At 40.0% G+C, this 12598-nt stretch overlaps 2 protein-coding genes across 6 annotated transcripts in view; one reads left to right on the forward strand and one right to left on the reverse strand.

The window, feature by feature from the left end:
* The window catches only part of LOC101158177 (gamma-aminobutyric acid receptor subunit alpha-5), a 30482-nt gene extending 21809 nt beyond the window's left edge, over window positions 1-8673 (reverse strand). Inside the window, exons 1-5 of one of the 2 annotated variants that reach the window (XM_020708806.2) lie at window positions 8530-8673; window positions 5101-5182; window positions 4365-4489; window positions 2182-2249; window positions 610-830 (exon numbers count right to left, since the gene is read on the reverse strand). In XM_020708806.2, coding sequence (XP_020564465.1) covers window positions 610-830; window positions 2182-2249; window positions 4365-4489; window positions 5101-5150 — 464 coding nt within the window. In that variant the 5' untranslated portion in view covers window positions 5151-5182; window positions 8530-8673. Of the gene's footprint in view, window positions 1-609; window positions 831-2181; window positions 2250-4364; window positions 4490-5100; window positions 5183-5502; window positions 5954-8529 lie in introns of those variants that run through there. The other variant, XM_004066698.4, reaches the window with a different exon arrangement.
* Window positions 1-12598, forward strand: part of LOC101170407 (gamma-aminobutyric acid receptor subunit beta-3) — an 81746-nt gene that overhangs the window by 16665 nt on the left and 52483 nt on the right. For 2 of the 4 annotated variants that reach the window (XM_023965682.1, XM_023965685.1), the window contains exon 2: window positions 8800-8847. In XM_023965682.1, coding sequence (XP_023821450.1) covers window positions 8800-8847 — 48 coding nt within the window. Of the gene's footprint in view, window positions 1-8799; window positions 8848-12049; window positions 12563-12598 lie in introns of those variants that run through there. The other 2 variants (XM_011484886.3, XM_004066582.3) reach the window with 2 other exon arrangements.

Raw genomic sequence — 12598 nt, forward strand, 5'->3', positions numbered from 1 at the left:
GGGAATTCTATACGGATCGCAGCTGTGCAATCCTTTAACTGTTAAACCTTGAGGTCAAAAGTCGGTGATTGGGGAGGAGAGCATGCCAACATCTGCAGTGTGGTGACAAAAAATATATTTAAGGGTCTCTTTTAAGACTTTAAGATAAACTCTTTGTGTCATTTTCCTTAAAAGAAATAACTTCTTATATGACCTATAAAACATCATGCATTCAAAACTCTGGGATCAGGACTTTATTTGTGGTCTACTTTTTGTCCTAGACAAATATCCACAACAAGATTGACTTGTCAACAGATGATCCCTCCTCTGAAGCTTTTTCCATGCTCTTCTAGAAAGAGTATCTCAGAAAAAAATCATCATCAAAAAACACTTAAACAAGTGTGCCTGTTTGACCACTGGGTGCCACTGTTCTCCCACAAATTGAATTACATTTTCAAGGTTCTGAATTCAAAGGTAGATTCCTTTGTGTTTGTATTTTGAACTTTTGTACCATTCTGCAGCCGGAAATACGTATAAACTAATCCAACTTTATAATTGACCACAGACGTTTCATCCAAGGCGTAGTAGAGCCATTACTTGGGTTTTATTATTTTTTTAATTGAGGCCTACCTCATGGTGTACAGCAGCGTACCATCATCCTTGAGCCTCAGCAGCTTATTGGGCGTGGTCATATTGTGAGCAATCGACTTCTTGCCGTTGAGGAAGAAGGTGTCGGGGGTCCAAATGTTGCTGGCCAGGAGGTTGTTCAATGGCAGCATCTCCATTGGCCCTTTGAAGCAAAGACGCTCGTCCTTCCAGCTCTGACGGAAGAACACATCAATGGTGTATTCCTGGAAATAAAAAAAAATTAAAAAAACGTTCAAAGCAGTTTTAAGATGGAAGAGCTACAGGATATTTGGACAGTTCAAATGCTTTTGACTAAATCTGATCTACTTCTTCCCAGCTTTCCATTTCATCCTCATTGTTTGGCTAAATCAGGTGGTTTCTGTTTTTTTGCTTTGTTTTTTGTTGTTGAGTTAACCGATTCAATTAATCACCTGAAAGTCGGGTAGAGATAATTGAAAGACAAACAGGGTAGTTGGGTCAAAACTGGGTAGCCTTAATGTGGAAAATTCTGGGTTAAGGTCGTTGACTTTATATGAGAACTGGACCGAGCGAGTGAGTGTGACAACACTTGCAGAAAACGGCTTATTTCCAGCTCCAACCGAATTACCGGTTGGTCAATTCAGCAGCCATGGATGCCGCCATGTTGGAACTAAAAATTGCCAAATAGCTGGGATTGGTCCAAGCTAGTCTGAGTTATCAACTTTCCATGGTAACCTACTCTCAATCAGGATTGCGCTTGTTGCACACCACAGTGACTTGAAAGCGGGCTCGGGAGAATCTGTCAATCAAATGTTTCTAATGTTGATCACGTTTCAAACGCAGTACCACATACTTTTATTGAGGCATAGGATTGGTTAATTTATAACCCAAAATAACAAAAACATATCATAAAAAATTTTTTTTGAAAAAACATGTTAACCAAAGCTAGCAGAGCAAGAATGGTTTTTCTGACAAATATAACAAGAGAGTACTAGCTATTTATAAGTCTATAGAAGTCTACAGGATTTCATCTGTTTGGGACCTGAGGGGGGAGGGGTCACTCACTCCAGTTCTCGTATATATATAGTTAGCGGTTGAGGTGCATGTATTGAACTTTTGTTAACCAAATAAACACTCTACACAGCATCTGGATGGAAGTAAAACAACTTTATCTTTGCAGAAGCCTTTAGGGGCTGAGGAAGTTTGATAACTTCTGTGGCAAAGTCCACCTCGGTTATGGACGAGCGAACTGAAGAGCACACTTAATGCATTTTCCAAAAGCAGTTCATCAGTGACGGCTTTATTAAAGAGGTGATTCATTTGGAACAAGTTGGAATGGGCAAGCCAGATCACATTAAATCTTAAAGGTTTTAACAGGAACCCATTAATTTTAGATCCTTTACATGGAGCCAAAGAAGGAGGAAGAAAGAGCCAATCTTCAAAGACGCAACTAGGACATGGGCGTGCTTCCATGGAGCAACAGGAACAGTGGCACTCAGCTCATGAAATGTAAATATGTGTTTGCATCTCAAACAGAAGCCAAACTAAGCTGGATGGACTTCCTGCTGATTTGTTAGCTGTCTGAGGCGGACTCACCATCTCGGTGTCGGACACGGGGCCGAAGCTGGTGACAAAAATGTTCGTCTTGATCTCGGTGACATTTTCTAAGTTGGAAAGAGACAAACAGCGTGAAATAACGTTTCAAAAAAGGCTCTAAACTGTTGAAAGAAAATGGCTCTAGATGTAAACAGCTAGCTTCTCAATGGTCATAGCACAGTAGTCCAAAATCTACAACTTTAGCTTGGAACCAGCTGTTTTAGGACTTATGAGGCTCAGATAGTCCTATGAATCCATCAATAGCGAAGATTTCTCATTTATAAAATGAACTGTTCAGATCTGTGGTTTCTCCCTAATTTCATCAAATGATGCATCGTCTTTTGAGACATTTCTACCATAGAAAATTGCTTCACGTACAGTGTCATCTCTCTGCCATGCCGGCTAGTGATGATTTCCTGCTCCAATTGGAGGCTTTAGTGACTATTAGAAAAGCTTTCAAAGACAACGAGTAGTTAACATTAGAAATGAGGGAATATGCAAATTTACAATAGGGATGGCACAATTCTCAGTTTTAAAGCGACCCGTACCATTGAACCAAATTGTAGGAAAAGTAATTGTTGCATCCTTACTGCTTAACTTGTGTTACAATGAAATAAGAATTTTTTTTGTTTTGTTTATGACATACACCAAGCCTCAGTATGAGTCAACTGAAAGGTTTTTCTCATTGTTACTTGCTTCTTGGCAAATAAAAAAAAATTTTCTGACTGTTTTAGTTTTTTGTTGCTGTTTGGTAATATTGTACACCAATCCTATCTTGAACCGAAACAAAACCGTGACCCAAAAATTGAGGTTTGAACCGAATCATGGGGAAAGTGAATCGTTGCACCCCCTTTTCACGTGTATCAATTTGTTCCCGGAAAGCTGTGATTGGTTGCTCTGATTCAGAGCAGCTCGGTGAATGCTGAATGAAGGCCTCCGTGTCTCTTCTGGGATGTATTTATAGGCCCTCTTGTCAAGGGTAGCAACCGTTACCAGGGTGTTTGTGCAGGCTTTCGATATGAAAAAGCCCTTGTTCCCGACTATTATGGGACAACTACCACATACACATGGTAACAAGGTGAGCACAGGGGGAGGCTGAGGTAGATGGTTTGTGGAGATTTAAAAGAAAGAAATGCAGGAGTCATGCTGTTTTGGAAGAAAAGAACTAATGTGTTTGAATAGAAATGTTGCCTTTCAAGGTTGTCTCCTGTTGCCAGGGTGAAGAGCTTGAATCAAAGCCTCAGAAACTGGTCACAGCATAGATGCCTTGGCTTTTTTTTTTTTGCTGTATAATGCTACGCTCACGCCAGGCATGTGACACACGTTCAAGAACGTGCTAAACGCGCATTCTTGAATATACTTTTAGCATTTGCATCAAACTGGACAAACAGGGAGCGGCTTCTTCAGGTTTTTCTTTTGCTTGTGTTTACTAGCGCATGTCCACCACCTACAGTCAGAAGACGCATAGTGCGAAATGTCAACGTGGTGCAAATCTCGTGAATCTTGCTCCAGGCTTTTTCTTTCACGACTCCATTCCGATATATGAAAGACTTGGAGTTATAGAATTCCGGGTAATTATTCATTTCTACTTCAGGATCAATTTTCAAACGGTGTGCACTTCCAAGAATTACAGGGGGCGCCATCCAAATGCACAACCAAATCCAAGTCCCTGATTGGTCAAAGTTTTGTGCATAAAGCCCAAAAAGGGTTACGTAAATGTGAGAGTTTTGAAAGCTCAAAAGACGTGCATACGTGCGTTTACATAGACTTTTCATTGGACGTGGTCTCCTGAAAGCTGGCGTGAATGCAGCACAACACAAGGAAGGTTGTGTTCTAGACCTTTGGGGCAAAAGGGCAAGAGCCTTCACTGCCCCAACTGTAGTCCAGGGGATCACTACCTAAATACTGTATCACGTGGATTTGGATTCACAACTTCACAGTTTATTTGGGTTCTATATTCATTTATTTTTTCCACTTGTCAGTTAAACCAATTTATTTATAATTTTGGAATTGCAAAAGCTGTTTTTTTTGCCTGAAAATAATGCCACTGTTGAAGAAAATTGATTACTAGATTCAATGAAATCATTGTGAAGTTGATTTGACATTGATTGTGTGTTTTTTTTTTTTAACCCCAATCCTAATCCGCGCTCTGCCCTTCAGATTAGAAGCAGTTTGCAGCAAACCTCCGAGCCCCGGCCGGAGCCTGTTGTCGTATCCGTCCAGGAGCCCGTCCAGAATGCGGGTGAAGACCGTACTGTTGTCGTTGGGTCCCGTCTCCTTCTCAGTCTCAGGGGAAGTCTGGCCAAGACTGGGAGGGGGGTGGAGGGGGGTGGGGGTGGAAGGACAGCATTCTGGCATTGGTTACACAGTCAAACCCGACACGTTTATTGTGATTAATTAGCACGCAGCATCAAGGACGGACTAGTGATTAATTATTGAGTATAAGCGCTGCTTACAACTAGCGGTGGAGATAATTACGCCTCAAACCTGTGATTCAAATGCAAACAAATGAGCTCTGCTGGGAAAGATGTCAGGGAGCGAAGCATTGTGCGCTGATAGCAAAAACAAAATGAATTACGCCCTTTGTTAGGGGAGTCCGTGCACCTAAAGTTACAAACGGGTTTTGACTGTGCAGGTGAAGGTGAAACACTTGAGTGGAATGCAACATCTTTAGCAGTGCAGTAGCACTGGGATGCTCAGATGTGCGATCAATCACCCGGAGAGCAGGGCTGGCAAACATCTGCAGTGAAAAGAAGCATGAAACTCCAGTAGTTGCCAAAGTGAAAAGGAGGTGGCCCAACTTCTAGGGGCAACACAGCAGATTGCAGCAATAAAGAGTGGCCTGAATTTTAGGGGTCTGTTGTCAATCCGAAAAAGCTTTGAGGATGGGTTTAGTTAGTTACGCATCTCTCTGTTTACCTGTTTTGGCATCCGTGCAGCAGTAGAAGAGAGAGGACGAGTCCTGCCATGGCTGGAAATCTGCTCACCTTGATTTCGACAGCTGTCACGGACAGGTAGAGATGAAAGAAAATGAGGAAAACTGTGGGAACTGCACGCAGGAGAACATCATCATTAAATCAAGCAGCAATCCTAATGAAGCTGCAACTATTACAGTGGAGGGGGGGGGGGGGGGGAGAAGGGAATTTGGATGGAAGGCGGTACACTGATTTCTGTAGCGTGATTTCCATTGTGTGGGACTACAGCACATATGGGCTTCTCTCCTCCATCATCACCTTTCCCCGATCTCTCCACCAGCAGCAGCAGGAGCCAGAAACTCAATCTTATCGAGAAATTAAACGGCACAGGAGAAAAGGAGACTACCTGAATGGAGATCCATCACTGCAACCTCAAACGGCGGCTCAAAAGATGGGGTCTCCGTCGTTGCAACCGGCAATCACCAAATCCCAGAGATTATCGCCTGTCTCCCCTCCTCCTCCTGCTCTTTACGAGCCCTTTCTTCCCTCCCTCCTTCTCTCAGTCTTTCTCTCCGCGTCTGTCAATCAGCGGCTCCCCATCAGGAGGTGTTGTAGCACTCCGTGCTCCTCCGCTCCTATAGGCTCCGTCGCTTCTTTTAGTGCCTGCGGCAGCCGCATCGCCTCCAGAGGAGCTGCGGCATCACACCAGCGGACCCCGCCGTTTCTCTCGTGCCCTTAGCCTCGGAGGAGACTGACTTTAACCCCCGCACGTTTGTTTTAAAGCCGGTGTCTTTGGCTGCGCCGCCCACCGACGGTGGGGCTGCCGCAGCCGTTAATGAGGCACTTGGAACAGGAGCTTCTGATTGGTGCGTTTTAAAAAAACAGAGAACGTTTGCATAAAATAGCGGGAATATTTCCCCCCCTAGCTGTGGCGGTGATTTAAAAACATTTTATGATTAAGTAATCTTAGAATAACTGAAAAAAAGAACACTATTTTCTCCTCTTGATGCAGTATATTGTTATTACAAGTGAGAGTACCCAAACTTTTGAAGATAAAACTACACAAATCAATAAAAGTAGCCATTAAGGTGGAGCTAAATTAAATCATGAAAAATAAAGGTCATTTGATAAAAGCAGAGGACACTTATTTCTGTAATTCTGCTTTAAGATTATTTTAAAACAATAACAACCCATTAGCATTTTCTCAATTGTCATCATCAAAACATGGATTATACCTTTAAAAAGTTTTTTAAACGTTTTTTATTAGATGTAATAAGCCCTGTGTTTTTTATTTCTTGATTCAAATCATTCTAAATCAGGAGCAGAAGAAAAAATGCAGTTGGGAAAAGCTTTTAGCAGTGACAGATGTGCTGCAGTGGGCAGGCCACAAGCTCCCTGCTCCGCTTCATTCTGATGCGTCCACTTGTAGACAAGTATATCCACGTACGGTCTTTGTTTTCCTCGTCCAAGCTGACATGTAGCTCAAATCTGTACAGCTGGATAGCCGTGATTTTGCTCGCCATTTTTGTTGAACCGTTTATGGTAGGTTGAGGTTGTGAGGGTCTGTAAGCTAGTGGGAGAGCATGTAGACAGATGGATTATGGGTAGTGGGGCTGGCTTACTCAGGGGCAAACTACTGTTGCTCTGCAGAAACTGTTTCTAGAAAATGACAGGTTTTCTGATGTTGGGTAAAAACAGCAGTGTTATCATTAAATAACCTCTGGAAATGCTTTGACAATACATTATTGCAGTGGGAGTTTAAAAGTATTTTTTGTGTTGGCTGTTTCTTAAAACGTATCTAGTGTTTTTTAAAGACAGCAAACAAACAAAAACTGGCATGGAATCACAACATCTTTGTTTTAAGTAGTTTTTTTGATTATTGTTGTGACTTACTTTTTTTGTGTGACATTTCTGATCTACCGCTGGAGTTACACAACTTTATTTTTGAGTTTTTACTCGTCATCGTATGTCAGAAATATAGATGTGTTCGTTACAGCTTTATACACACATTACTTATTCAAAGGATTTAAGACCTCTTGTACATTTTTGTAAAGATCTTGAAGTGGCCTTTTGCAGCAAACTAAAAAAAGGTTTCTGTCCAGTTTGGCATTTTTACTAAGAAACATCCCCACTGGATTTTAAATGACTGCCATGTTCAAAAACTTGTATCTAGCTTTTAATCTTTTAATTCGATTATATTTTTTAAACAGTGTTAATTGTGTTGTTTTGTTTTCAGGTTGGTAGTTATCCCACTTTTATTAAACTCGGTTCATAAATCTGAGACTTTGGAGCTTAGTGGCTTTCTAAATACTAACATAATCCACGAAACTTGCTGTCAAGAATACAGTTTATACCTAATTGTATTATTTTGTCTCCAAAAAGCTGTAAAGGGATTAGTCATTTACATTTATCACTATTGTCTCTTTCATAGCTATAACAAGTTGAGAAGAAATATTGTACATTTCTAAAAAGAAAAAAAAGAGAAAACTTTGTTGTTTCAGCTCTTGTCAGTATTTATGACCAAACAATAACAGTTTTTTTCTCCTCTAATACATGAAATCCTAATTTCAATTAGTCATTATCAGAGGTATAGCCAAATTTTGTTGCCAAGTATGCATTAGCGTTACTTTAAAATATTGTTACTTAATAAAATGCAATAACGAGTCATCAAAATAATTACAAATGTAGTGTTTAGTTTCACTTCTTGTAACTTGTTGAAAACACCTGCAAATGTGTGTATTTCTAAATTAAATTAATTTGTTTACAGTTTTCTAGATAAAACTATCCCTGACATGTAAAATAAATATAAAAATGTAATGAGATTAATGCTATTTAACGTGGTTGTCATTACAAAATTACTGAAGTTTACTATAAGAGTGCTTATTTTTTTATAATAGTTTTTCAAGTAAATCAAAGTTAGACATTATATATATATATTTTTTGATATTGTTGTTATTTAAGATCTGTTTCCTACCCCTCCCCCCTTTTTAAAAGTAAAAGTAACATTTAAAAAGAAAAGTCTGGTTGCCATTGTGTACTATAATAGCCTGTTTGGTTCTTGTACATATGTGTGTGGAAAACTAACACTCAAGGAGGTCAATTCATTTCCACTGCACAGTGTAAACCTGCATGGAATCCTAATCCCACATCCCACCCCCTCCCAGTGTTATGTTCTCATACAGAAACCCAGCACAGGGCTATGTTTGTTCCTTTCCCCCCACTGAAGAGCCCTCAGTGAGATGTATGCTCACAATATGGACGGATATTTAGATGTGATACCAGCGTCATCACTACACCCACCTGGCTCAAACTAATCATTAGCTTTTAATTGAATAACTGCTCTCATTAAACAGGATTATCATCCTGACGGTTGCCATAAGAGGGTAGCCGAGTTCCATGTATCCTCGACGCTAATTAGTGAGTGATGTTTAACCTCCAAAGGCTTTTCTTTCATCCGTGCGGAGACGTGCCTGATTTCAGCACCACGGCTGATGAGGACAGCTCCTAAGATAGAAGGAGACACAAAAAAAGCTCAAAAATAAGAAACTTTCATTAAATTTTCATAGTATAAACCACAATTGCTAGCTATTTTTAATCCCTCATGGTGAGCAGACAATTTTGGAAACAAAAGCTCTGCTTGGCTGAAGTCCATTTCTAATTAATGACGTCATTCATAACTATTTTTTTCCTTATTTTTTGGCAGGAACGCTGTTGATGGAAACAAGAAGATTTTCGCCATCTATGACACCAGGTAAGACCAGCCAGTGCGCCCCCCCCCCCTACACCGGGAACGCCGCGAGAATCAATCAATCACCCCCTCCCCCCCATTTTTTTTAACATGCCAGTCCATTGGTGGATTGTCGTCTCGTTTTGTTTGAGTCCCGCCATTTTCACTGGAAACACTCGGGAGAGGGGCTGCCGCTGAGGGTGTGAGGTGCACTGTAAAACATGTTTTGTGAAATTATTTTTTTAAACTGAGTTAGCAATATCAAAAATTAATTTTATTATTTTTATATTCCGAAACACAACGCACAACTTAGAAAAGTAATATTTAGATATTTTTTGAAAATAAATAATTTACTTTGAAAGTTAATAAGAAGTCAACCTTATTGTAGTAGATCTAATGACATTTTACGTAAATAGCGCTTTAAAACATGGGTATGTGCATATGTATATATATATATATATAAATATATATATATATATATATATATATATATATATATATATATATATATATATATATATATATATATATATATATATGGAAATATTTCCTAGGAATGTTTTATGTTATGAAGAGACAGAAACACATAGCTAAAAAGTAAAATAATAAGTTGCAAATAACGAATTGCCTGATACAAAACAAAGGAGCTAAATGCAAAAGATGATTTCAGAGATTAAGAATTTGACTCCCCCCTTAAAATCCGGCTGCTGTGTAAAACTTTGAGTGGTTGTGTTTGTTATTTAAAAAAAACTTTTTCTGTTTTAAATATTTGGTTTCAAGGGGTTCCAATTAATAAAAACAAAGAAATAATTTTCACATCATATGATTGGAGTATAAAGAGGTTTACTTTGAAGAATTCAATATAGTGAAAAACATCTTTCCTTTTTCTTACAATGTATCATAAAGCATGTTTAATTGCTTTCAAATTATAAAACAGTTATACAGTGATCCCTTGCTACAACGCGGTTTACTTGTCACGGTTTCTCTACTTCACGGATTTGCATCGTGCATTTTGTTCTGCAATCTGATTGGCTAAAAAGTCACTCCGCTTCTTCTCTATCTGTGCGTCAATAACGTTGCAGTTTAATATGTACACGTACGTAAAACAGATTGCCAAATTTAAATTACATCCGTGCAAATTCTCTAGCAATTTCGAGTTTCTCTAAAACCCATAGAAAAAGAGCGACAACAACTTCCTATCACTATGTTCTTCTCCCAAACAAACACAGCTGCACCGCGGGCTTCAAAAGAAGAAAACACTGCAGAGCGGAGTCAGAATGCAGCAGCTCAGTCTGAAGAAATACACCTGAGTCACTATTTGTCCGACTGTACTTTGTAGTTTTTTATAATCATTTTAAGTTTTCTCCCGTTTAATCCAATTACTCGGGTCGCGGTGGGCGGGGCTAATCTCCGCAATTTGAAGCCTTCTGTTCACATTGATGATTAAAATTATTATTTGACAGTACAGTACAGAAGTTATTTGTTGAAAAAAATGTTTCTAAAGTACTTTGATTTGTGAAACTAAATGATTGAGCCTATAAAATGGTCTGTTCCTTCTTTTCAATGTATAATAGAGAATTTAATTGTATAATAATTGTAAAAAAAAAAAAAAAAGGATTCTACTTCACGGATTTTGTCTATCACGGGTTCTTTTTGGAACGTAACCCCCGCGAAAAACAAGGGTTTACTGTATAATTCATGTTAAATGGTCTGTGACAAAAAACTACACATTAATGTGTGCTATAAAAATGGACAACTTTACCTTATTCAATAACTCAAAAGAATCTTAAGTCGCATTGTGATGTCACAAAACCATTTTAGAAGAAAGGGGTGGAGTCAGCTCCTTAACTCCGCCCTTTAGAAGCTTACTGTGTATGGCTAATTTGTTGATGTTAGAATAGCTTTATTTATCCAGAAGGTAAAGAAAAAAACAGGATCGTGTTGTGTTAAAGTCTTATTTCTACATACACTAAGAGTGTTCTCGATTGCGTTTTTAGCTTGTGTTGTTCCCACTGGACTGTCGCTACCTGATACTAGCGCATGCACTCACCATTGGAAGAGGCTTAGTGTCAAATGTAGGAGAAGTGCAAATATCGTGAATGTTGCTCCAGTTTTTTTTCTTTCACAGCTTTATTCTGATATAAGAAAGACTTTGGGTCAGATAATTTTGTCTGGGCAAAAACTACATTTATTCATTTGTCCTCCATGTTCCAATTTTCAAACGATTAGCCCCCTCCGTAAATGAAAAAGGAACGCCATTCATGCGTCACTACCAAATCCAAGTCCCTGGGTGGCCGAAATTTCAATTTAACTGTACAAACTTATATAGCCGGGAAGGCAAGAATTTTGAACGCGGAAACCCGAAACGTGCGTTTACATAGACCTTTTATTGGAAGTGGTCGCCTGAACTTGAGTCGCCAAGGGCAGTGTCAATGTAACTTCATGTTTAATGTTGCGCTGGTTAGTATAAACCTAGGTCTTGGTAGCACTACCTCTTGGGCCCCCATGGTGGTGCTGAAGACACAAGTAGAAAAATCTAGTCTGAAAAACTACCCGACTGAAAAAGAGATGAACAAAGATGAACGTCATATCATTCCGGTAGGACATAAACTGCAAATATTGATTTGTCCCTTATGATCAATTTTCAAACAGTTGGCATTTCTGTGCACTGAAAATGACAATATGCCACATACATCACTACCAAATTTGAGTCACTGATTGGTCAAAGTTCAACTGATTTAACTTTTATAGCCCTTTCAATGGCCACACGTAGCCGGAAAAAACTTGTGACTCGTGAATGCGAGAGTTTTGAATACGGAAGCCCAAGCACGCATTTACGTGTGTTAACATCGACTTTTCATTGGAAGTGGTCGCTTAAGTTGCCAAGCCTGGTGTGAAATTAGCAATAGATTAATGTGCCACATTAAACACCAATATAATCAGCCTTTTACTAAATGTGTACCCATTTAATGATGTGTCGTTTAAAACTATTGCAAATGTAGCATTTAATTCTCTTGAGTTTATTTGACAACAAAAAATAACATGTTTTACATATGCTGCTGGTGGCTTACAGTTTGTTTTTTACAGTGTATTAAGTGTTGGGCTTTGATTTAAACAAGCTGAGTGCCTTCACCGCCGCCGCCAGCAGCAGCAGCAGCAGCAGCAGCAGCAGCAGCAGCAGCAGCAGCAGCAGCAGCAGCAGCAGCAGCAGCAGCAGCAGCAGCAGCAGCAGCAGCAGCAGCAGCAGCAGCAGCAGCAGCAGCGTCCCTGAACGCATCCCTCCTCATCAATATGCGCTCGAGCTCCAGCATGTAGGAGCCTCTCTCTCAGTCAGACACGGTCTAAGACGGAGCGGAAGCAGCTCTCCAGCGCGCGGAGGCGATGTGAGCCTCACTCAGCCCGGTTCACATGCGACTCCAGCCGCGACTTTTCCCGCGCCTCAATCGACTTTCTCCCCCATTTCTTCCCTCCCCCTAGTTTTTTTTTTAAATGTATTTACGGGGAGGGGGGGTGGGGTGGTGTGATCAATGGATATACTCTGGATTTGGTAGACTGTTGATTGGAAGAAGGGGGAGGGGGGGAAGGCTCGTTCAGTTGCAGCGACTGTAAACACCGGGGGGGTTAAACCAACAATTAAAAGCCAATTAAGGAAGGGAAGGATGAATGCTCCGCACAGGGTTCGGCAAGTACGCGTCTTGTCGGCGCTGGTTATCGGTTCGATTGTGTGTTGCGCCAAAAGGTGAGTCTTTGTTTATTTATGTTATTTTTTAGAAAT

Source organism: Oryzias latipes, chromosome 2, assembly GCF_002234675.1.
Source record: "Oryzias latipes chromosome 2, ASM223467v1".
NCBI classification, from domain to species: domain Eukaryota; kingdom Metazoa; phylum Chordata; class Actinopteri; order Beloniformes; family Adrianichthyidae; genus Oryzias; species Oryzias latipes.